The sequence below is a fragment of the Giraffa tippelskirchi genome, chromosome 14, assembly GCF_054371585.1.
Source record: "Giraffa tippelskirchi isolate mGirTip1 chromosome 14, T2T-mGirTip1v1.2.pri, whole genome shotgun sequence".
Lineage (NCBI taxonomy): Eukaryota > Metazoa > Chordata > Mammalia > Artiodactyla > Giraffidae > Giraffa > Giraffa tippelskirchi.
In genome coordinates this window covers 67,974,880-67,999,951 of record NC_137288.1, presented here as the reverse complement: position 1 = coordinate 67,999,951, position 25,072 = coordinate 67,974,880, and the positions used below count along the sequence as shown (strand labels likewise).

General features: G+C 45.2%; 1 protein-coding gene, 2 long non-coding RNA genes and 1 other non-coding gene across 6 annotated transcripts in view; 3 read left to right on the top strand and 1 right to left on the bottom strand.

Moving 5' to 3' along the window:
* The window catches only part of LOC145534743 (uncharacterized), a 46,087-nt gene extending 43,949 nt beyond the window's left edge, over positions 1-2,138 (bottom strand). For both annotated transcript variants that reach the window (XR_014074938.1, XR_014074937.1), the window contains exons 1-2: positions 1,960-2,138; positions 36-112 (exon numbers count right to left, since the gene is read on the bottom strand). This is a non-coding gene — a long non-coding RNA (uncharacterized LOC145534743). The remainder of the gene's footprint in view (positions 1-35; positions 113-1,959) is intronic.
* Positions 2,139-2,186: 48 nt separating this feature from the next.
* LOC145534744 (uncharacterized) lies at positions 2,187-5,792 on the top strand. Its single transcript, XR_014074939.1, has 3 exons — positions 2,187-2,484; positions 4,963-5,112; positions 5,490-5,792. It is a non-coding gene; the product is annotated as an uncharacterized LOC145534744 (long non-coding RNA).
* LOC145535011 (U6 spliceosomal RNA) lies at positions 5,138-5,240 on the top strand. The gene has a single exon (XR_014075179.1). It is a non-coding gene; the product is annotated as a U6 spliceosomal RNA (small nuclear RNA).
* Positions 5,793-6,769: 977 nt separating the features above from the next.
* NARS1 (asparaginyl-tRNA synthetase 1) lies at positions 6,770-23,280 on the top strand. Of its 2 annotated transcripts, none has more exons than XM_081562936.1 (15): positions 6,770-6,890; positions 8,010-8,089; positions 10,286-10,351; positions 10,452-10,544; positions 10,628-10,717; positions 11,915-11,993; positions 12,883-12,953; positions 14,360-14,446; positions 15,661-15,882; positions 15,995-16,194; positions 16,617-16,752; positions 18,326-18,439; positions 20,550-20,681; positions 20,970-21,101; positions 22,116-23,280. In XM_081562936.1, the coding sequence occupies exons 1-15, from the start codon at positions 6,848-6,850 to the stop codon at positions 22,245-22,247; spliced, it is 1,677 nt and encodes a 558-aa protein (XP_081419062.1). In that variant the 5' UTR covers positions 6,770-6,847; the 3' UTR covers positions 22,248-23,280. The 2 variants fall into 2 exon arrangements, with proteins under 2 accessions (XP_081419062.1, XP_081419061.1); XM_081562935.1 differs by having other exon boundaries at positions 8,007-8,089.
* The last annotated feature ends 1,792 nt before the right edge of the window (positions 23,281-25,072 follow it).

The following is a 25,072-nucleotide window of genomic DNA, read 5'->3' as shown; positions in this document are numbered from 1 at the left end:
AATAGAGCGATGGTTCAAGCTTTTTGAATACTTACATCAGGACTTCATCATTATAAACATCTTGAGTAAATATTGGGGGCTTCCTCCATGGCTCAGCAGGTAAAGAATTGGCCTGCAACACAGGAAACTCGGGTTCAATCCCTGGATTGGGACGATCCCCTGGAGGAGGGCATGGCAACTCCCTCCAGCATTCTTGCCAGGAAAATCCCATGGACAGAGGAGCCTTATGGGCTGCAGTCCATGGGGGCGCAAAGAGTTGGACACGACTGAAGCGACTGAGGCCACACTGAGGAAATATGGACCGAGAAGAGCTCTTTTCAATTTACTGGGTTTGCCCAAGACTGGGCTATTTCTTAAGTTTTTCTGACTTGGGGTGAAAATACCTTCACCTGGATCTGCTCCAACAGCAAACAACAATCTTCATCAACCAAGAAATTATCAGCTGGGCCTCTGGGACTCTCAGAGAACCCCTAGGAGCCTCAGCTCTTGCTAAACTGGTACCATGACTTGCTCTTCAAAATCATCTAGAGGAGGCCCACCTCACTGCTCACAGAGAACACAATTCACCGCCTTGAAAGCTTCTCCAGCTCTTCTTGCAACTGGCTCTGTCTTTACCTTTCTTCTAGGCTTCCCCAAATCCCACTTTATACCCAGGACAACTCAAAGAAACGGGGGTTGGGGGATCACGGCACTAATCCCCACTCAGCAGAAAATCCAAATATAACTATAATCAACCATCTGCAGATTCAACCACCCCCAGGGTGTAGCACCGTAGTATGCTATTGCTGTTACTGTTTAGTAGCTAAGTCATGTACGGCTCTTCTTTGCAACCCCATAAACTGTAGCTCACCAGGTTCCCCTGTCCATGGGATTTCCCAGGCAAGAATACTTGATTGGGTTGCCATTTCCTTCTCCAGGGGATCTTCCTGACACAGGGATGGAACCTGCCTCTCCTACACTGGCAGGTGGGTTTCTTGACCACTGAGCCACTAGGGAAGCCAGGATTTATTGGAGAGGGGGTGGGGGATACATGTCTGTTCAAACTCATGTTGTTCAAGGGTCAACTGTTGTACTTCTTATATTGAACTATAAGGTAACGAAAGGTGTTGAAGCTGAAAAGTTAGGGTTTTGAGACTCAGAAAGCTATTTAATGGCCTGAAGCAAGAGAGAGGGCATTGCCTGAGAGTTGGGGCAGTGGAAATGATCTGCAAAGTCTGAGATACTCAGAATACTGGCCAGAATTCACTGGGGGTGAAGCAAGGTGGGACAGGGAATGGGGTGGGCCCTCAGCAGTTTGAAGGCTTGAAGGTTTGATTCTGCAGGATCATGGAACAAAAGAACAATGATTAACTATCAATACCATTTATGTCCTAATTCAGAAGGCTCTCGAGAAGCCGAGCACACACTAGGCATTTCTGTGTAACTTGACCTCATATTAACCTCACAAAGGGAACCTTTTCAGGTGGTTATTAGCATTTTACAGACGAAAACCCTGAGGCTCCGAGAGGTTAAGGAATGCAACCAGGGTCACCGAGCCCTGCGTCCTGGGATATTTGGCTTTAGAGCCCCATTATTCATCCTCCTTAAAGGACAGCAGGACTTCAAAATAACTTCACTCACTTTTAGGGAGACATGATAAGATAAAGGTAGCAATTGACAACCATGAAGGGGTTCTGGGAATCACAGAAATAAATTAACGAACAAATTGCAGTGCTTAAATTTAACTTTACAAGGAAAAGGAAAGTTATGTTTTCAGTTCCTTAAATCAATAGCTTCACCGTAATCATAACCCTACTTTTTTGTCTTCAATTTCAAACCAGTTTTAAATATTAAGCTTTTTTGTTTTTTTTGGACTGCTTGACCGATTTGTTAGTTAAACAAACAATTAAGCTCCCCTCCCCGCCCCCCCCACCCCGTTCCCGGCTCAGGGACGGGGAAACGTGCCCGAGAGACGCTCACAGGGATTTTCGCCTCTTCTCTCTCCGAAACTGTTTCGAGGAGCAAATAACCGAGTGAACGAGGCAGCTTTAATAATGCCTGTGATTCTGTTCGGAGACGGCGCGCCGAGAGCGTCGCCCCGAGGACGTCGCCCGGAGGACAGCGTGAGGCCCCGCCTTCCCGCCGCACCTGGGAGGTGCGCGCGCACCAGGGAAACCGCGCCCAGGGGCGGGAACGCGGAAGTGCCCGGAGACAACATGGCGGCTCCGGCGTCACGAGCCCGGAGCCCAAGCCGGCAGCCGGCTACGTTGGCCCGCGGGGGCCCTTACAGTGTTAGAACACTGACTCCCCTTTGGCTCCTAGTGGAGCCAAGGGGACTTCCACCCAGTTATCAGAAGAACCCTGAGCGGGCGCGGGACGGAACAGCCAAAACCACCAGAAGAGGGCACCCCCAGCTGGCCAGAGTCGGAGGAGGAGAGAAGAGCGAGGCCATTCATTGAATTCCTTCATTCCCTCGTGAGCACCGACAAACTTCAGTTTGTCCTTGTAAGTGACTCCTTTCCGCGATGCTGTAAAGGGAAGTTCAGCTTCCGGAGAGACAGGCTGGACTAAACCAGTCTGTCCAACAGCTAGTTATCAAGCGCTTACGGAGTGTAAGGCTCTGTGCTAAGTGCCCCAGAAGGTATGAGCCCCTTGTCACTCTTCATTGAGTGTGTTCCCTGGTTAGAGAAGATGCTATGTACTGTGGAGATGGACAGGGCATTCCCTAAGTCCACAGATGCTGGCGCTGTAGGCAGGGAGGGTACATACTGTCTGCACGGTGACTCTATAGTTGACGGGCATGTTGCTGCCTCCTGGGGGGGTTAAAGGGTTTCCCTGGTGGCTCAGATGGTAAAGTGTCTGCCTGCAATGCGGGAGACCTGGGTTTGATCCCCGGGTCAGGAAGATCCTCTGGAGATGGAAATGGCAACCCACTCCAGTATTCTTGCCTATAAAATAACATGGACGAAAGAGCCTGGTAGGCTACAGTCCATGCAGTCACAAAGAGTCGGACACCACTGAGGGCCTTCACTCACCCAGGGGTTAAATGCAATTCACCAGCCACCAGCTGGACACAGGGTCGCCTCAAAGATTAGTGTCCCATCAAGTCCTCAAATGATGCTTTTGAACTGTGGTGTTGGATAAGACTCTTGAGAGTCCCTTGGACTGCAAGAAGATCAAACCAGTCAATCCTAAAGAGAATCAGTCCTGAATATTCATTGGAAGGACTGATGCTAAAGCTGAAGCTCCAATACTTTGGCCACCTGATGCAAAGAGCTGACTCATTTGAAAAGACCCTGATGCTGGGAAAGATTGAAGGTGGGAGGAGAAGGGGCCAACAGAGGATGAGATGGTTGGCTGGCATCACCGACTTGATGTACATGAGTTTGAGTAAGCTCTAGGAGTTGGTGATGGACAGGGAAGCCTGGCATGCTGCAGTCCACGGGGTCACAGAGTCGTATACGACTGAGTGACTGAACTGAACTGAACTTCAGTCTTCAAAGTCAGTTTCCGTTGTTGTCAGCTGGGTCCTCCGTAGTGGTAATCAGCCAGCCAGTTCAGCCTTGATGAAAGACAGCCCATGTAATTGAACCCATTCATAGCCTCCAGCCTGTTACTGTAGCCACTTTGTGTATGGTTTCTTTGAACAAGCACTGGGGGACTTGTGGAGGGTTGGGGAGGGAAGGCCAACATCCACAGTTTACTAAGACCTCCTCTCTACCGAATGCCTTCTAAGGAGTGTTTACATGGAGCAAGATATCTTCACATTATGTGCCCATTCAGAAAAATTCATCCACATACTTCCCCACCAGACCACCATATCTAACCTCTAATCTTGTTCCTTCTAAGCCCGATTAACTGGTCAACCCTTTAGCCAGTGTCCATCAGTCCCTCGTGCTAGCTCTACTCACCTAAGTGGTAAGCCAGTCATCCACTGAGAGTTCTAGCATCTGAGCTGATTCCACTTTGAAACTGTCTTTTTTAAAACTATATCTTAATTTTTTATTTTTAATTTATCTATTTATTGGCTGCACTGCACAGCATGTGGCATGTCCCTGACCAGGGATCAAATTTGTGCCCCGTGCGTTGGAAGCACAGCATCTTAACCATCAGATGGCCAGGGAGAATCCCACTACTGTCTTTTCAGAGCCACACCCGAGCGAGGCTGTAATACTGGCTCTTGCCAGCCTATTATGCAGGTGTCAGAGACTGGACGTGGGGAAATCCCCCGAGTCTGTGGGTGTGGCTTGGGGAAGAGGCAACAGTGCCATCAAAGCAGGTGCTCTGGGGATCTTGTCTTCAGGCCCAGTCCTGTAGACACGCTTTCTTTCCTCTTTACAGTGGGATGTCCCTGTGTTGTGCATCCAATTTTATGGGTCAGATGACACCCAGTTCATGAAGGGCAGCTCAGGTGACAGTCTGTGGCCTTCAGGTGAAGGTGCGGCCAGCCTGCTGGAGCAGGAAGTACCTGACCTCACCCCATCCCTGGTGCTCCCCACTAGCTGCATCCGCCCAAAAGATGGAGAGCCCATTGATGTGTCTACATGAGCCAGCCTCTGGGGTCTCCGTGCAGGATGAAGAGGAGAAAGTCACTGCCTGGGCTGTGGTGGCGGCCTCTAAGATGGCCCCACTGACCTCTGCCCCCTGGAATTCACCCCCTGTGTAGCCCTCTCCAGTACTGTAGTAGGGTTGGTCTGTGCGGCCAGTTACAATACAGCAGAAATGATGAAACGTCATTCATTGGCTTATGAAAAGGCACTACAGCTTGGGTTTTAGTTGCTGTGGCACGTAGCTTCCTAAGATGGTCCTGGGATCCCTGCCACCTCCTAGGATTCATGCCCTGGTGTACAACCCTTTCCTGAAGCGTAGGCTGGACCAAGTGACTTGAATCTAAGCAACAGGATACGGCAAAAGGGATGGAAGACCAAGGACCGTGGCTTCCATCTTGCCTGCATACTCTCTTGCCTTCTTGCTCTGATGAAGGATGCTGCCCACCGGAAGAGCCCTCACGGCAAGGAGTTGAGGAAGACCTCCGGCCAAGAGCCAGCAAAGAATTGAGGCCCTGAGTCCAACAGCCTGAGGAACTGAGTCCTCCTGACACCCACAGGAGTGTGTGCGAAGAGCATCACCCAGGTGAGACTTAAGAATCTTAGACTCTGCTCACTTCAGCAAGACGTCTCCTAAAACTGGAATGGTAACAGAGATTAGCATGGCCCCCGTACGAAGATGGCACACAAATGAGTGAAGTGTTGTGTATTTTTGCGTTACCTCACAACCGCTTTCATCACAAACTGCTAAAAAACAATCTTAAATGAGTTCCAGATGACACCTCGATGGCAGCCTTTTTAGAGACCCAGCGCCTGAGGCCCCAGCTAAGCCTTGCCCAGATTCCTGGTCCACAGGCAGTGTGAGAACACGACTGTTGCTTGCAGTTTGGGGGTAGCTTATTAGGTAACCAATAACAGTCTCGCTGCCTCTCTCCCTCCCTCCACTTACTTCTGGGGAGTCAGCTGTCCTGTCATTGAGGAGCCCACCTGACATGAAACCACAGCCTCCTGCCAAGAGCCAGATCCTCACCTACTCAAGCCACCAGGTGACTGCAGCCCCTGCCCTGCAGCTTGATTCCGAAGAGACCCTGGGTCTGAATACCACCCCCACCTCCGTCCACTCCCCAGTGCTTCACCCTCAGAAGCTACCTGAGATAATACATTTGCCTTTCAGCTGTAGGTAACTAATGCATGAGGGAAAGGGGAAAGTCCGTGAAACTGGGTGAAATATTCTTAAATAAAAGTATCTGCTTTACATTTTTGATAGACTCTGAGCCTACCTATGGACTTCTTTTCGTAACCAAAGTATGTTTTCCTTTGACTCAGAGACAAACTCTGGTATACCAGTAAGGAGAATGATGACCTTAACCACCCTTTATTTACTATCTGTGACTGCTGGGCCCTGAACTTAATCATCCTTCACAAACAGGGAAATTGAAGTTTAGGTTAGCGCCTTCAGCTCTAGTCACAGCAAAAGGCAGAACCAGAATTCCAGATCTGAAGCCCCAGTTCTTCACACGGTATTGTTACGACCTCCCTAATACTGACGTTTCTAAGTTAAAATGAAAATACACCCTATGGAGGGAGGGAATATGTACACTCACGGCTGATTCAGACTGATGTAGGGCAGAAACCAACACGACGTTGTAAAACAATTATCCTCCAATTTATAATTTTAAAAAATACACACTATAATCCAAGTGACACAGAATTACACTCCTAAATTCATTGAAACAACAACGTTAAAGCGTCATGTTCAAGGTAGACAATGAATGGGAGACAAGACTACCCCTAGCTCTGCCCCTCACCCCTACCTCCGCCCCAGCTCGCGGCTGATGACGACATGGATCGTCATTAATTTGATGACGACATAAATTCCACTCCAGGATCTGTGGATCTGGGATGAACCCCTAGGTCTGGTTTCCAGGAGGGCCTGACCGCGCCCACAGCAGGCGTAGGGGTGGGGCGGAACTGAGAGACTCAGCAGGGAAGTTGGGGAGATGGAGGCCGCAGATATTGGGACAACAGCGTTGCCAAGGAGTGCCCCAGCACGGTGCCCCTCGAGCTCCCAGCGCAACCGGAAGGGAGCGGGTAGCACGGAGGCGGCGCCGGAACCGGAAGTTGCCTCTGCCTGAACCGAAGATGGCGGCTGCGGCGCCGCTCGCCCTAGCTGCGTAACCTCCCGTAACCAATGGAGCCGCGACGCTGGGGTGACTTACGGCGACGGCTTCCGCGCGACGTTCGCTGATGCAACCTCTGAGTTGAGGAGGCCGCCGGTGCACGCCGCGGGGAGACCAGGCAGCAGCTGCGTGTTGGCGGCGATGTCCTTGGAGGTGGCGAGGGCGGCCGCAGGGATGGTGCTCGGTGAGTGAGGCCGGGGGCCGCCGGGGGGGTGTGAGTGGGGCCCCTGCTGCGGGCAGGCCCCGCGTTCCCGCCGAGTACAGCTTTCAGCGCTGCGCGCGCGGATGGAGGCAGATGGGGAGGGCGGGCCTGGACCACGCTCGCGGGCCAGGCCGGGCCGGGCTTCTCCCGGGCGCCGCGCGGCCCCGCTGAGGGAAAGCTCGTGGTTCCGCCGAGGAAGGCCCGGCGAGGCCCGGCCAGACCTCAGGGCCGCCCCCGAGTGTGTGCGTCTTCCGAGTGACCCTCAGGAGAGGGCTCGAGAATGCCCCTCTCGCTCACCCTCGTTTATGTGGAGAGGGCCTGGGAGGCCATCTGGTGCAGTAGGAAAGGGAGAGGATGTAGGAGATCCGAAGTGATGTCTCTGCGCGCTCACAGTTGTGAGGCCCTTGTGCAATTCGTTTACCTTCGGAGCTTTTGGTTTCCTTTAGAGGCCAGAGGAAACTGATGTTTATTTTGATTTTCTGTGCTCTGGCACCAGGATATCCGATTCACGTATTTCATTCTCAGTATTTCAACATGTGGCATCGTTTCCGTCATTTTACAGGCTCAGAAACAAGCCCGGAAAGTGAATTCTCCAGGGTCCCTGGCTGTTAAAGTGCAACATCCCAGTTGGCCTGTCTGGCTAACTACAAAGCCCTTGCTTTGTTGTTGGGATTCAAGTAGATATTAATAGAAGCAGTATCCCAAAGGAAAATGATCACAGTTCATTTTGAAAAGCTAAATTTGATCAGTCTCTTATGGAATGGATGTCCTTGGATAGGAGAGTGGGAAAATAAGTTATGATATAATTTCTTTTGGACTTTGATACATTTTTTTAATTAGAGAAAATGTAAGAATCTTTTGGCTGCGCCTCATGGCATGTGGGATCTCAGGGACCCAGGGATGGAACCCACACCCCCTGCATTGGCAGCGTGGAGTCGTAACCACTGGACCAGTGGGGAAGCTCCTGGAGTTTGATAATTTTCACTAATCAGATACATGTTCTGTTTACAAAGATAAAGAATGGATAAAGTAGCTGCAGTATGAGGTGACTGGTAATTATCGATCAAACAAGTAACTTACTCTCTTTTTGTAAAACAGCAGAGCTGTATGTCTCCGACCGAGAGGGAAATGATGCTACTGGTGATGGAACCAAGGAGAAACCTTTTAAAACAGGCCTTAAGGTAGTGCCTCTTCCTCATTAGGCAAACGACTTTGTATTTATTAATGACTCCTGCCAGTTATTATATGACTTGTCAGGAGTTTTATCTTAAGCACTAGATTTGAAGAGACCTTTTGGAAAAGGGCAAGTAGGGGGTGTATACAGGTGTGTCGCTTTACGGGTATTAGATGCTGTATGCCTAAAGTTACTTGAACTTTCTTTTTTGGAGGGGGGACACACACGGCTTGAGGCTTGTGGGATCTTTAGTTCTCCGGCCAGGGATTGAACCCAGGCCCTTGGTAGTGAAAGCACCAAGTCCCTGACCACTGGATTATCAGGGAATTCCCCTTGAACATTTTTAATAGGTGTCTTCTTTTCTTCCTTACCATCAGCATTGCATCTTGGAATTTTTCTCTCCAATGAGTCAAATGATCAGTTTTTTAATTCTTGTAGAAATAAAAATTATCTTCCCATAGTCATACTGAGTTTATTCCAAACATTTCTTCCAAACTGACTCCTCAGAGTTCTCTTGGTGAGTTTACCACTTGAATCCAGGTGTGATCTTGAATCTTGAGATTAAGGAACCTAATTTATATCAGTACCAAGAAAGGGACCCATTCCTCAGAACAGACTCTCAGGATTTCATGAGTCTGGAGCCTAAAGCCAGGATGCTAATTTAACAGTAAATTATTATTTCTCAGGGTAGTAGAATCTATCAGGAAGTTTAGCATGTTCTCTAAGCCAGCTTGCATGAAAGGCCAAATACAGTTCGGATGAGTTCTTCAAGAGCTTTGACTCAGGGCGTAGGTATCTGATTGTATCAGGTTATGGTGTAGGGCCAGGAAGCCATCCCTCTGAAGGTATCTGTGGCCTTGCCTGTTGACTGGAATGGCTACAGCTGCCACAGAAGGAAGCTGGATAAGGCCCTGTCCCCAGGACAGCACCAGGAAGAGCACTGCCCTGACCTTGCTCTGTATCCTTGGCTGTCCAGTCCCCCTTCCTGTGAGCTGTGTTACAGTATTTGTTTAGGTTGTTATCAAGTCTTCCTGTCCTAGAACCATTGGCTCCTCTTTTAGCTCACACTCTGATTATGTTTTGGTGTGTCTCACACGGATCTTACTTTTTAAACCTTAGCGGAAAGTCTCTCATTTCAGATTGTTGGGGTCATTCCCCAAAACGGACAGTAGTATTTAGATGAACATACGCTGTTAGCAAAAAGTGTGGCAGTCTGATTTGGAGAATTACACTTGGGTTCTTTCAATGTGTGATAGCAAAGAAGGAATCAGTACAGACTGTCAGCTAGTAAATCAGTTCTTAGTGATTTACAAGCATCTTACAAAGTCTGATTGTTAAAAGGAGAAACTGAACTCTGTTGGATGTTTCCAGAAGATCCAGGTTCCCTCCTCTCTAGCAGTAATGCAGTTGAGACAGGTGTTCAATCAAGATGAAAAGTATTTTTCGGGTTTGGAAACTAGATCTTTAGAAAAGGTCGGTTTTCATAAGCTTCAGATGTTACACTACAGAACTACAGACAACAACTCATTACGTTTCTTGATTGATGATAACTTAGGAGCAGATTTGAAGGAATATTTGAAGCAGTTAATAAAATACTTATTTTTTACATATTTCCAACCATCAATTTTTTTAGAAAAGAATATAAACTATAAGATATCAAATGATACGGTGATATCAGATACGTTCCAGTATATCTGGAAAGGTTGAAAAGGGGTACATATTCTACACATAGGAATTTTTCCAGTTAAATGAAACTTAGCCTTCCTCTTCCCCGACCATTATGTTGAGAGTTTCTGAAATGACTCGCCTAGATCCTTGGTGAGAGTTCGCCACCCAGAGGCGCTCGGCAGGTGGCCTTTGTTGTCAGCTGTCCCGTCTGTGGTTGTCAGCATACTTCCTGCTGGTCCCTGTGGCCTCTTAAAATCTGTTGCTTCTTGTTCACTAGTATGGGAAATTATATCCTTTGTAAAATGACATTGCTAGAATTGTTCAGGAAAGGATGGTCTACTTTAAGCACGGTCTTCTTAGTTCATTCAGCCGTGCCTTCTGTCAGCATTGACCTTTGGCTAGTGGGGTCTTCATGTTTTCTTCTGGGCTCTTGATAATATTCTAGGTGATCGAAGTTACCTCGTGAGTCAGGTGTAACCTTAATTTTAAACATTGAATGATGTTAAAAGAATATCCTTTCTCTCCCTTCCCCAAGGCTTTGATGACAGTTGGAAAAGAACCCTTTCCTACCATTTACGTAGATTCACAAAAAGAAAATGAGGTAAGGTGAACCCGAAACTTCACAGAATTTGATTTTGTGAAGAAATTTTCACTAGAATACAGAGGTCTTGAAAACACTGAATGTCTGTTTATCCCCCCAGAGGTGGGATGTTATCTCTAAGTCCCAGATGAAGAACATTAGGAAGCTGTGGCACAGGGAGCAGATGAAGAGTGAGTCCCGGGAGAAGAAGGAGGTGAGCAGTGAGTGCTCTGTGAGCGTTTTTCAGATGAGGACACCACATGCCATGTTAACAGATTGCCCCCTTACTAAAACTAGGCAGAAGACAATTTGCGAAGAGAGAAGAACCTGGAAGAAGCAAAGAAGATTACCATTAAAAATGACCCAAGTCTTCCAGAGCCAAAATGTGTAAGTGTGATGCTGCTGCTGCTGCTGCTAAGTCGCTTCAGTCGTGTCCGACTCTGTGCGACCCCATAGACAGCAGCCCACCAGGCTCCGCCATCCCTGGGATTCTCCAGGCAAGAATACTGGAGTGGGTTGCCATTTCCTTCTCCAGTTCATGAAAGGGAAAAGTGAAAGTAAAGTCGCTCAGTCGTGTCCGACTCTTAGCGACCCCATGGGCTGTAGCCTACCAGGCTCCTCCGTCCACGGGATTTTCCAGGCAAGAGTACTGGAGTGGGGTGCCATTGCCTTCTCCGAAGTGTGATGCGTATTGTTTCAGATGGTGGGCCCACGGGTCACGCTGTTACTTGCTGTCTGAGGGGCGTGCTGCATGCTCGGGTCTTTGCGGTGTCTGTCTCTTCTTTCAGAAGGGAGAGAGAGCGATAGTGCTGGAGAGTTGTGAGTCTGGTCCTTGTGGGGCTCACTTTTTAATAAAATTGAGTAGTCGCCTTGTTGAACACATTCTGTCCCCACTGAAAGCTGCCAGTCGTGGCATCCAGGCCTGGTGGGCTGTGGGTCTCAGTTCAGTGATTTTACCCTCCCTGGGGGCAGTTTCCTCACTGTAGAAGGAGAGGTTGAAATCCATGATTTTCATGACCTCTTAAGAGAAAAAGGGTTTTGTGATTTTTTTTAAAAAATTGAATTATATCTATGTTCTTTCTAGAACAGAATAATTATTGCTGCTGAATTGTGTTTTTCTTACTTCCTTAGTGAGGGAGCTGTGTGCTTGGCCACACCCACCAGCCCCTTCCTCCCCGCCCCTCTCTTCTCCGTCCCCCTCACCGGATGAAAAGCCAGCCTTGATAGCTTCCACCTCCCAGGGTGGCGGGAGGGTCTGTGAGGTCAGGGAAGGGGCTCTGTGTGGACTAGGGTTGTTGCTGCCATGAATTTCATTGACTCACTGACTTGTTATAGCAATATCTGAAGTACTGGGTGTTTCTCTCGGCTGCTTTTGCACTAAGAGAAGGAAGACTTGGATGTTTATTATTTTAAACCCCTCTGGTGTGGTGAGATTTTTTGTCTGATCTGCGGTAGAGTGGCTCTCTGCAGTTTTACATCATTTGTGGTTTTTTAACACTTTACTGCCATCTATCCGATATGTGACAAACTTGGTATGTGATGAATGACATGCTGGGTCAAATGTTATTTGTTTTAACTTGACAGGTGAAGATTCGGGAACTAGAAGGATATAGAGGCCAAAGGGTAAAGGTATTTGGCTGGGTCCACAGGCTGCGTAGGCAAGGTAACTGGCCAAGTTGTACTTTTCTCTCTTTAATTTTCAATATCCGTAGTCTTAAAAGAAGACCATAAAAAAAAACATTTACTTGAGGGTATTTTTGTTTGGGAATGCTAGCTCTTTAAAGGAAACAGTGATTTATATCCTAAGTTCATTCTTTTACTACAACTATTGAAAGTTTAAAAATTATTTAAATGTTGCTTAACCATAATGTATACAGTCAGTTGTATCCTTTGATCCTGGATACAATGATCAGGAGGTATCCAGGAAATATTTGTTGAATTGAATTGAATTATCTAATGAAAATTATCAATGAATTGAATTGAAGTATCTAATTATCTAATGAAAAGTACACTACAGAAAGTGCAGAGCCAAATCTGAAACTTCATTGATGTCAGTGATGTTAATTTTTATGATTAGCATATTTGTACTTGGTCCTGATGTTTTGCTTTCTCTTTTTATTATTATTTTTTTGCATGTCTCTTATTGTAAGTGGTTATCAAATCTTTCATAAAAAAAGAAATAGGGCATAAAAAGCCACCAGTGATTCTGTGTGGCGGTGTGTATCACCCTCCACGGAACACACTGTGCTGGGCATTGCAGGGGACTCGGAGGTGAAGGAGACTCAGTCCCTCGATTCACATATTTACTGTCCTGCTTTCCCATGATCTTGTGGGTCAGGAGGCTCGTGTAGGGTTTGAAAACACAGTAAAGAAGGTGAAATACTTCCCAGATACTGAGTAGTGGTACTACTACAAAGGAACAAGGCCCCATAGGAGGTTTGAATTTTCCACATTTAAACTTGGCAGTTCCTTCATATAAGATTAAATTATGAGAAAGTACTTTCAGGTGCCTCAAGAACAGTCCGGCTAAACTTCCTCTTTCTCATTTTTAGGAAAGAATTTAATGTTCCTGGTGTTGCGCGATGGTACAGGTTTTCTCCAGTGTGTCTTGTCAGATGATTTGGTAAACATTTTCTCATATTCACAATGGCTGAATATTTGATTATTTTCAATAGGTTTCTTTATTGTTAGTTTAGGGAATTTGGGCATCTGGATACTTATTTTAAACTGTTATTGTGGGAAATTTCAAACATCTCAAAAATGGAACAGGAGGAGGAAACCTCCCAGGCTCCTCTCTCAGCCTCAGTAATGTCTTAGTTGGGCCGCTATGACTGAGTACCATAAACTGGGGGGCGAGGGGACAACAGAAGTTTATTTCTCACGGTTCTAGTGGTTGGAAGTCCAGATCAGGGTGCTGGCGTGGTCAGGTTCTGGTGAGGGCCCTCTTCTGGTGCAGACTGGCCACTTCCTGTTGTATCCTCATCCTTGGCTTGCAGAGAGGGGAAGTAAACTCTCTCCTGACTCTTCTGAAAGCATTGTTTCCATTCATGAGGGCACCACCCTCATGCTCTGATGTAATCCTAACTACCTCTCAAAGGCTCCACCTCCTAACAGCATCACGTGGCAGGAAAGGGTTTCAACATAGGGATTTGGGAGGGATACGCATTAAGTCTTTAACAACCAGTAACTAATATATTGCCAATTCTGGTTTACTCTTCCCCCCCTTTTATCTCCCAGACATCATATTTCATGTAAACATACTTGCATATGCTTCCCCAAGAAGAAATAATTTTAATATAACCACACTACCATTATCACACCCTCCCGCAAAAAAATATCCAGTCAGATTCTCCCAATTGATGCATAATGTCTTTTTACAGTTGGTTAGTTTAAATGAGGATCCGAACAAGAGCTACTACATATTGCCTTTAGTTGATAATGTCTCTGAAATCTCTCAATCTGTAGCAGATCTCCCCTTTCATTCTCTTTTCTCCATCGCATTCCCCCATGCTATTTATTGGAAAAAAATTGGGTCATTTGTCCTGTGGGACTTGTCACATTCTGGATGTGGTCGATTGCATCATAAGATGTAAATGTTCCTCTCTCCTTTGTGTTTCTTACAAGCTGAAGGTTAGGTCTGATCCGATTCAGGTCTTCTTGATATAAGTATTTCATGGACATGGCTGTCTTCTTTCAATTACATCACATCATGAATCACATAGTTTCTGTCATCCTTATGATTAATGGACTCAGGTGTTGATGGCCTGATCCCTCCCTTACAAAGTTCTCCTTCACTTTTTTAAAGAGATGTGGACTAGTGTTATTTATGCATATATATATGTGTAAAGGATGTATGCACATAATATGTGTGTATCTATATATAGATAAACATTTGATTGAATGGCTGTCTTTTATTTTAGTAGTTTTGGACTAGATAACTTGTTTATAAATAATCCCCTTTGCTTTCTGTATGGTAGAATATTTGACTATAAATGTGAACAACTAAATGTGCGCTTGATGCTCCTGTAGTGTCAGTGTTACGGCGGCGTTGTCCTGTCCACTGAGAGCAGTGTTGCCGTGTATGGAGTGCTGAATCTTACCCCACAGGGCAAGCAGGTGAGCGTGCTGAGTTTCTGAGAGAAGAGTTGTGTGCTTGTTGTTTTCCAGTGTCTTTGTTTGTGTTTTTTGGAATTTAGCATTATAAATATAAAGATGTGATGCACTTGCTAACTTTAGACTGCCTTTTCCTTTTCCAGTGAAATAGGCGTGCCGTACAGCTTGTATGATATAACGATCTCAGTGATTTTCAGCCTAGAGAATTACTGAATAATCTTCACAGGCGAGAATAACTTGGTATTTGTATGTGAATAATTTTTCAGCTAGGTGAAAATAAAAATTTCATTTACCAGAAGTGTTTCAGGAAAGAACAGTAATCTAAATTTGAAACTTTTAAAATAGAATTTGAAAGACTCTTAAAAAAAACAAACTTAAATAGAACTCTGACAGAGAGTTGTTTGTTCCCCAGCCAACACACATGTCACCTAGTACCAGTAAGAGCTACTTGTTGGTAATTATTGTTCAAGTAACAACTGTGGTTGTATTTGTTCTTGGGAAAGAAAACAAACATGACATATTAACCAGCAGAGGGAGCCCATAGGGTCCTCCTGAGACTAGAACTATTGATAAAAGAGTCTCCCAGAGCCCATATAAAGAACTTGTATTAAGGGTGAATATGTGGTTCAAGTTCACTGGGTTTTCCGTGTCAGTAATGTGATTGCAAAGTGCGGTGGCTGCCCTGCTATTCCTTGCTGCCATTGTTGGGCACCGAGATGGCTGTATGTTCCACACTATGTGGCTCCCAAACACAAGGCTTTCAGTGGGATTGTTAGGGGAATTTGAATTCTTACTATCTATATGTTCCAGAGAGAAACATCTTTTAGTAAAACCTTGGTATTTAAGGAATTTTTCAGTGTGGGTGTTATGTTACTTTTGAATTACTGGGCAAAGGCTAGAAAGATATACTAAGATGTTGACAGTAGTTAATGGTTACTCCAGGTCGTGGGATTATAGTTTATTTTCTAGTTTGTGCTTTTCTGTTTTTTAAAAAAGGGTGTGCGTGTGTGAATGATTTACTCTGAAAGAAATATTAAATCTGTCAATATGAAATTTAATTACTGGGTCTTTGTGTTTAGAAGGGTAGGCTAATAAAGATAGGTTCTTAGAAATAAGAGCTTACTGAAAAATGTTGACACAAGTGAGAACCCGTCACACTGGACATTTTCTGTCTCCCTCCCTCCCTCCTTTCCTCCCCACCCCGTCTAAATGTGTAGGCTCCGGGGGGCCATGAGCTGAGCTGTGACTTTTGGGAACTGATCGGATTGGCCCCCGCTGGAGGCGCTGACAACTTGATCAACGAGGAGTCTGACGTTGACGTGCAGCTCAACAATAGACACATGATGATCCGGGGGGAGAACGTGTCCAAGATCCTGAAGGCGCGCTCGGTGGTCACCCGGTGCTTCAGAGACCACTTCTTCGACAGGGGATACCACGAAGTAAGCGTGCGCGGGTCATCCTCTACAGATGACGCCTTTTCGCGTGCTTGAACTTGAGCCCCGGTGCTCACGGAAGGCCTCTTGTGTACCCCTTTCCTGTTTGTTTGCACAGATCACTCCTCCAACGTTAGTGCAAACACAAGTGGAAGGCGGCGCCACGCTCTTCAAGCTCGACTATTTTGGGGAAGAGGCGTATCTGACCCAGTCCTCTCAGCTCTACCTGGAGACCTGCATTCCGGCTCTGGGAGATGTCTTCTGTATCGCACAGTCATACAGGGCAGAACAGTCCAGAACACGAAGGCACCTGGCTGAGTATGCGGTTGTCTTTTCGCTTTTGTTTTAAATTTTGTTTTCTGAGAAAACCTGTTCAGAAAAGCAATCTTCATGGAGGTAAATGACAGTCTGTGTAAAACCTCTGAGGTATTAAGAGGTTTTAAAAAGGGCACTTGAATGAGTTAATGGAAACTGTCCAAGAAGTTCTACTTCTTAGGTCATAGCTCACGAAGTTCTGTTGATTTGCTCTCTCTTGATCCTTTATGTGTTGGGGAATAAACAAGAAATCACTAACAAGGGGGAAAGGAAATCGGGTAGGCTAAAACTAATTTGCAGAGTTGGGAGTTGATTAGCAAGGTGGGAATTTTACTTTTCTGGACAGTTTCCCAGCGTTAAGATCCTTGCTTGAGAGAAACTTAGTGGAAAGAAGGGCAGCTCTGAGCTAGTGTCGTGTTCCTCAGATACACTCACGTGGAAGCTGAGTGTCCTTTCCTGACCTTTGAGGAGCTCCTGAACCGATTGGAGGACTTGGTGTGTGATGTGGTCGATAGAGTCTTGAAATCACCTGCAGGAAGCATAGTGCGTGACCTCAACCCGGTAGGTCTGCTGTTGTATGGAAACATGGAATGAGGATTCTGTTTTAGAAGGCAGCCAAGTCCACATTCTTGATTTTTATAGATTTAATAGCTTGGTGAGCTTTGAAATAAATGACTGGTTTTTTGAATGATAATTGATATATAACATATTACTTTTAGTTGTACACCGTAATGCTTTGATATATATATATGGGACTTCCTTGGTAGTTCAGTGGTTGAGGGCCCACCTGCCAGTGCAGGGGACATGGGTTCGATCCCCGGCCTGGGAGGATTCCATATGCCTCGGGGCTACTGGGCACCACAACTGCTGAAGCCCACATGTGCTACAGCCTATGCCCCCCAACAAGAGAAGCCGCCACAATGAGAAGCCCACACACCACAACGTAGACCCAGGGCAGCCAAAAATAAATAAAATTTTAAAAAACAGAAAATGACTCCCCACACCACACGTAGTTACAGCTTTTTTCTTGTAATGCAACCTTTCAAGGTCCTTTCTTACCAACTTTCAGATTTATACTACAGTATTACTGATTATAGTCACCATGTCATACATTACATCCTATTGGTACTTAACCTCTTTTATAACTGGAAGTTTGTACTTTTTGATCCCCTTTACCCATTTCCAGATTGATATTTTGAAGACTAAAATTGGATACTAGTCATTGCCAATAACTTCATAGTATTTTAACTTACATAGAAAGTTGGTATGTGTGTTTCATTTTTAGGGATGTCCAGTTTTTTGGGGGTTTTTTTGACTGCCCTGCATGACTTGTGGGATCTTAGTTCCAGCTGGGCCCTTGGCGGTCAGTGGAAGTGCAGAGTCCTAACCACTGGACTGCCAGAGAATTCCCCGACTTAAGTCTGAAAGAATTTTTTTTAAGCTTTAAAAATAGCATTTATTTCTTAAAAGTTAACATGCGCATAATAGGAAACCAAAACAACACAAGATGCAAAAAACAAAGTCATTCATAATCACAAGCAGTTTACCGTTTGATAAATCCTTCTAGCTCTTATGTGTGTATTTTCACAACTAAGCGTCCATTTTTATATAATTAAGATCATAAGCATACACTACACCAGCTCAATCTGGAAGGAAAAAGAATGTAATCCAGCCTTTCTTGGCAACAAAAATTTCAGAAAAGACAAAAATGGCTACAGGCCTCTAGATAAAGATATTGGCAGAGTTAGGATTAAAATTCCCTTAATGTTCAATTAAAAATGAGACCTAAATCAAGAGTACACAAAGTATAACACTTCTAAGATCCAAACTGTTATCTGATCCAAACTGTTAAAAGTGTTAGCAAGGAGGCATGTTTCGATTGAATTAATTACTTAATAGTGCATTCCTGTAGTACCAAGAAATTTACACACATTAATGGTTATCATCAAAATATAAACATGAACACATCCACATACACCCCTCCCTTTATGCTTCTGCTCCTCTGCTGCCAGCGTAAATGAACGAGTCCTGACGTTCATGAAATAATATCGGATGATAATGGTAAATAGCGTCTCTTGAAATGTTCATGTGAATGGTTTCATTATATACACGGTGTTTTTCCTTTCTACTGTAGAATTTTAAGCCCCCTAAACGGCCTTTCAAACGGATGAACTATTCAGATGCTATTGTGTGGCTGAAAGAACACAACGTAAAGAAAGAAGATGGAACTTTCTATGAATTTGGAGAGGTATGGATTCCTCTGTAGCCACTATGTCAAAAGGAGCCTTATGCTTAAGTGGATTGCTACTTCTGCTTCTCCAGCAATGTATGAGGCATCTGCTTGTTGTTAAGTAAATGGTGACCACAGACCCTCCTTCTTGGGCCTGTCTGAGGATCCATGGCTCAGTAGGTATGGAGTGGTCCTTAGGGCGGTACCTCTTCGTGGTCTTCAGTACATATTGGCCAGTTTGTAGCCTTCACACCCCACCCTTTGTCTCATTCCTGTTCCATAGGTCCATGTTCTTCCTAGCTCTAGTTGTAATTCTCCACACCGGCAGGATGCTTCAGAATGTTATGAACTTCGAAGCAACATGCCAAGTGTTGGCATGTGTGTATGTTTGTTTTGGTTTTCTGGAGAAAGTAACTGTCTCTTTCAAAAAGGGTGAAAAGTGAAAGTGTTAGTCGCTCCGTCATGTCTGACTCTGTGCTTCCCCATGGACTGTAGCCCACCAGGCTCCTCTGTCCATGGGATTTCCCAGGCAAGAGTGCTTCCTTCCCCCAAAATAGCGAGTTAAAACTCCTTCGTATGGAGGAGGTTCAAAGAAGAAAATAGCCACTGGTTAAAATGTAAAACTAGGAGAGAAGGCTTTGATGGGGAAGGTGGCCCAGCGCCCCGGATACACTGAGCCTGTCTGTCTTGCCTGGGACCACCCTCCCAGCACTGTTTGTGGAAATAGGTTATTAACACTATTCTAAACCCTCTTCCTTGTGCATTTAACCACTCCTTACATAGTATTTGCAAATCTGTTTTACAAATGAAATATGTGATTTTTATTTCATTTTTAGAAAGAAACTACAGAGAGAACAGTGTACTGGGCTTATATAAATTACTTTTAATTGTTTCATGAATTCGGTTGACCTTGTATAAAATCAGATTCTGTGCTGAAAACCTGAGTGCTGGCATCACCTAGTACAGCAAGGTGGTGGGATTGAGTGGAAAGAACACGAGCCCCCCAGGTGGGCTCCAGTCCCACCTCTGTGCTTGCTGCTGAGTAACAGAGGCCAGCGACCCCGCTGTCTGATTCCCTGTCTCTGCCTCGGAGGGAACGTCCGCTTGTAAAGGCAGAGGACTTACTGAGCCCACTGCCCAGCAGGCAGTCCTCCGAGCCTGTCAGCATTTCCTCCCCGTGTCAGCGTCATCCCATACACAGGAGGGGCTAGGGTAGAGCAGAGGTCTTCAGACCCTGGGACGTGCAGTAAGACCCTTTTCCTGCAGTTCAGTTGCACTCACGACTCGAGTGTGTTAAAGAGCTCTCCCACTCACCTCCCGCTTCCTCTCTGGACTGTAGAGGGCGCAGGGCTCCAGGGTGAGAGCTTGCAAACCACTGTGCCCGGTGATGGGGGGGCCTCCCTCAGTTCTTAACCTTAAATCAATCAGTCTTGCCCCATTCTCTCCAATCAGGTTTTATCGGGACAAGTTTTTTCAGTTTGAACTTGAATTTATGTGTGGTTTACACACATAAATGCGTGAGCGGAAAACAGATTAACTTGATTCATCATCATCTAACCTCTCTTGGCTAACTGCTCCAGGTGTGGTTACACTTAAGAATTCGACACTGGTTATTTGTCTTACAACCATGTCTTATGACCGTTGAAGGCATGTAGATTTATTGTAACAGGACAGGAGCGGATTTAACAGAGGAGTTTAAAGATCGGTGTTATTAATAACATAGTGTGTGTGTGTAGATCAATGATGTTGTGAAGCATTTGCTGATTATCTTGCACCTTATGGGACTGGGTGGACTGCGTTTGCTTCAGACCCAGATGAAACTGGCCACTGGGAAGAGAGAGTGGAGCAGTACATCACCCTGCCCCTGCAGCGGGTGGGGTTTTATTCGGGTTTGTGTGTGTGTGTGTGTGTTCATTCCTCGTGTGACGTGGCCCAGATGTAATGTAGGAAGAGGCAGATCTGCTTACAGAAATGGTCCCTTACACCCGCCTGGTCGTGGGTTATGGGTGGACATGTGTTCTGGGCTGTTGAGTGAGTAAGATGACGGACTGCCGCTGGATCAGAGGGCTGCTTCTGCCAGGGTGCCTTTCGAGGTGTAGATGTTCATGAAGCCCCTGTCTAACCTCAGGACATCCCGGAAGCTCCAGAGAGACTGATGACGGACACCATCAACGCGCCCATCTTGCTGTGTCGCTTCCCTGTGGAGATCAAGTCCTTCTACATGCAGCGCTGTCCCGAGGACGCCCGCCTCACCGAATCTGTCAGCTTAGGGCTCAGACAGTGATTCTGCTTTTGAAGGGTGGGGGGTTGGGGGGGCGTTGGAATAAGACACAGCTCCCAGCAAATACTTTATCATAAATCTTCAACATTTCAAGAGGTGTTTTCTGCCCTCTGATAGTGTTTAACCTGCCTCGTTCAATTATAGCATTTGAGTCATATTTGAGTTTGGCACGATCATCAGATGCTTTTAGTGATTTCCATGCAAACTCTAGAGCAGCGCCATGACTGAGAGTCTGGTCGTAACTGTTTTATTTGCTCATTCTGAAAGGTCGATGTGTTGATGCCCAACGTTGGTGAGATCGTGGGCGGTTCCATGCGTATCTGGGATAATGAAGAGATCCTGGCAGGTTACAAAAGAGAAGGGATTGACCCCACTCCCTATTACTGGTACACGGACCAGGTAAAAACTATTGTATTAAATAAACCCTTTAACGTTTTTTCAGTATAATAGTTCTGTATAAACTGAAATCGTCAGAAGGGAAGAATTCAGGGTGGCACCTTAGCATGTGAAGGAGCTGTATTCAGTCTCTTCGTTGTAATAATGTGGCGTGTGAGTATTGCGGGTTTTGTCTTTGGCCACTAATATGTTAACTTACTTTGAAAACCTGTTAACTGCTGGCCTCGCTCATTGCTGCTGAGTTTTTAAAAATGTGTCATCAGATCCTGCTAATATCTAGTCGTTCCTTTTCTTCTGATAAACAGACATTAGCTTAATTTGAAGTGTGAAATCTTTTCTTTCTACGGTGTTAAATGCCTGGTTTGTTTTTCATATCAAAATATTTTTTCCCGTGTGGTCCATGAAGGAGTGTAGCTTAGGGTTGAATTCCTTGTTTATTTTTGGCCACGCTGGGTCATTGTTGCGGGGCACAGGCTTCTCATTGCGTTGGCGTCTCTTGTCTTGGAGCACAGGCTCTAGGCTGTGCGGGCCTAGCTGCTCCTGAGCACGTGGGATCTTCCCGGACCAGGGGTCGAACCCGTGTCCCCAGCATTGGCAGGCGGATTCTTTTTTTTTTAAATATTTTATAAAATATATTTCTTCAAGAAGTGTAACACAAATTGTGCACATTTACAAAACAGTAGTTTCATAAACTGAAAACAGAAATATTACCAAATTTAAAATACATAATTTTTAGTTCTTATCTAATTTAGCCTCTCTAAAAATGTTGACCCCATGCAACCCCATGGACTGTAGTCAACCAGGCTCCTCCATCCATGGGATATTCTAGGCAAGAGTACTGGAGTGGGTTGCCATTTCCTTCTCTATGGCAGGCAAGATTCTTAACCACTGAAAGTCCAAGGGTTGATCCCTTAACCACAATAAGCTGACTCATTTTACAGCAGAAAACTTTCACTGTTTTAGACAAAATTGTAAACTAAGCCTTTATTCCTCTGTCTCTCTCTTTCTTTCTAACAGAGAAAGTATGGCACGTGTCCACATGGCGGCTATGGCCTGGGCTTGGAACGATTCTTAACCTGGATTCTGGACAGATACCACATCCGAGACGTGTGCTTGTACCCTCGGTTTGTCCAGCGCTGCAAGCCATGACCGGTCCCCGCCCTGCCCCGCGCGCCACCCCCACCCCACCCCCTCACCCCCTGCCCAGAGCTTTAAGGAAAGAACACGGTTCATGGAAGGAACAGACTGCCTCTTAAAAAAAAAAAAAGCCAACATCCTCCCCCCCCGCCTCTTTTTTTTTAATTCCACTGGGGTATGTCCGTTTCTGTTTTCTCTTTTTTATTCCTGCTACCACAGAAAGCAATTCAAAACATTTTGAATATCAAGTAACATTGATGTTATCATTTTAAGAAAAAAATACCCGTTAAAAAGTTTGGGAGAAACTCGGTGGCATGTAGCTCTGCAGTCAGAAGTAAGTCTCAGTGCTTTATTCACCTTTAGGTTATGATCTTTATGTCGTATGTACCACAGAGATCATTAAATAATTTTAAATTATGATCTGAGACATTCCAGTAATTTAATCTCTCTGTCCTTTCAAGTGTAACTGGAATTCTTTTGATTTACAATTTATATCACTTTATCGTAGTAAAGAGTTCAACACCTTGGGGAAAAATTGACAGTATGCTGTAAAAATCTGCTAGTATTAGAACAGAGCATAAATCAGATACGGGAATGATATGACTATAGTCTTTCGCATCAGTTGTGAATCTTTCCTAAATCTCATAGCTGCTTATAACTCTAAAGCATGCAAATTGGTGTGGAGGAATTTGTAAAAATGGAATTGACAGCAAGTTTTTTGGTTTTGGGCACATCAGTGAACAACTTGCTTTCTCGAATTAGTGTAAAGAGATAGGGTGATCTTGTCTCTCTCCGGGTAGTTCCCGAGTAATGCAGAACAGAAGTTCCCAAAACATTTGCACCTGGCATCCTAAGGAGAGCCCTCCGTGGTTTTGGAGTCACCCCACACACTGTGTCTTTAGATCTAATCTCTCCTACCTTATTAACTCTCAGGCTTATTGAATAGCTACCTTTCAGGTTTGGTTATTTTCTCCCCTCAAGTGCATGTCAGTGTATTCTCAATAAGCTGTATTCCCAGCAATCAATAAATGGACACATGTAAAAACTCTTTGCCGACTTAATTTTTTAAAGCTAATGTCTCTGTTTCACATTAATTTGTGCCTTTTGTATTTTTAAAATACTTTTCATGATTTGTATATGTGAAATTAGATATTACTGAATTTAGTAGGTATTACTAAATACATGGTAAGGAAAAGGAAGGTGTTTTATTTTTTGTGTGTTTCTGGACACATTAGAGTATATCTTATTTTGCAGTTAGGTGAAATGACAGATGGAAATGGGGGCGTTTGTAGTATATTTGGCCTCTATCTTTAAATAAAAATGCTGGTTAGAATGTGAATGAGCTCTCAATTGGATTCAAGTAGGCAATTCACTTGATCAGAATTTAGGTGAGATTATAGACTCATACATTTTAATTGCATAAATTGGTCAAGCATCTTAAAGACTGAGGGAAACCAGTGGGACTGGGGGGGGATAAGGGAGTCAAGGGGATACCAAACCAGGAGTCCAAGCAGCAGGCCGTAGGCACGTGGGCTTACGTTCCCTTCACTCTGGTGGTCACTGAAACCCGAGCATCACACCCCAGCCACGTGCCCGCGAAGCGTCCACCTCAGAGACGCCCAGGGTCTGAGTTCCCGCTCTCGTGGGATTCATCTCACGGCTCTCTCCTGCCCATACATACCTCTTCCTGTTGTGTGATTCTCACACCAGCAACCCCCTGCACCTTGGGTACTTGTGTAGCTGACCTGTTGAAAGTTTTGGAGACAGGTGGGAGGTTAATCTTAACAGCAGTTCAAATGACTTAAGTATTGGATTGGCCAAAAAGTTTATTCAGGTTTTTCTGCACCATCTCATGGAAAAACCTGAACAAACTTTGGCCAACCCCATACTAACAGCTCTCCGTTTTTGTCAGTGTTGTCCTGCAGCCATTTCTGGCCACCTAACTCCTTCCATCCGGCTGCTTCTAGCATTTTCTAGAAATTTCCTGTTTATTAAGTTATGTGGCTGTGCCAGGTGAAAGTTGTGACACGTATAATCGTCAGCCTTTGTTGTGACGTGTGGGATCTAGTTCCCTGACCATGGGTCAGGCCTGGGCCCCCTGCCTTGGGAGCGGGGAGTCTTAGCCACGGGACCACCAGGGAAGTCCCCAGAATTTCTCGTTTAGTGTAGAGTGATATGACTGTCAGAAGCACATGGAGGTCACTTGGGCCTGTAACCATACTGGTGCTCAGGCCTCATCCCAGACCAGGAGAATCTGGATCTCAAGGATACACCCAGGATTTTTTTTTTTTTAATATCAATTTTTATTTATTTATTTGGCTGTGCTGAGTCTTAGTTGTGGCATGTGGGATGTAGTTCCCTGACCAGAAATTGAACCTGGGCCCCCTGCCATAGGAGCATGGAGTCAGCCACTGACTACCAAGAAAGTCCCAGCATATTTTTTAAAAGCCCATGCAGGTGAGGCTGTGGCAGAGTGAGGTTGACTGTCACCAAGTAGCTACCTCCCACTTCTAAAGCCAACCTTAAGCCTCTCATCATCACTGTAGGGCCTCATTTACTTCACATTTTATTTCTTTGGAGAGTGTTCCCAGCCTCAGTGTTGAAAAGGGAACCCTGGGGTAAGGCTGAGACTGTTCAATATTGACCAATAGCCACAAAAACACTATACCTGTGCTTTCAAGTCATACTGGGAAATTCTCAAAATAATGGAGTACTGCTTCGTGTCGGCCATGTACTGTCACATGCCTTAGACCCCACGATAACCTGTGATAATTTACATAAATTATTAATACATTTATACAGTATATAAATTTTATATTTATAGCCCTCTAATAAAC

Bases quoted from the DNA above. Each gene is read 5' to 3' on its own strand.
- NARS1 (XM_081562935.1), top strand. From the start codon at position 6,848: ATGTCCTTGGAGGTGGCGAGGGCGGCCGCAGGGATGGTGCTCG. The intron at 10,718-11,914 runs GTAAGTGTGATG...TTAACTTGACAG, and splicing joins GTCTTCCAGAGCCAAAATGT to GTGAAGATTCGGGAACTAGA. The intron at 14,447-15,660 runs GTGAGCGTGCTG...CTAAATGTGTAG, and splicing joins TTACCCCACAGGGCAAGCAG to GCTCCGGGGGGCCATGAGCT.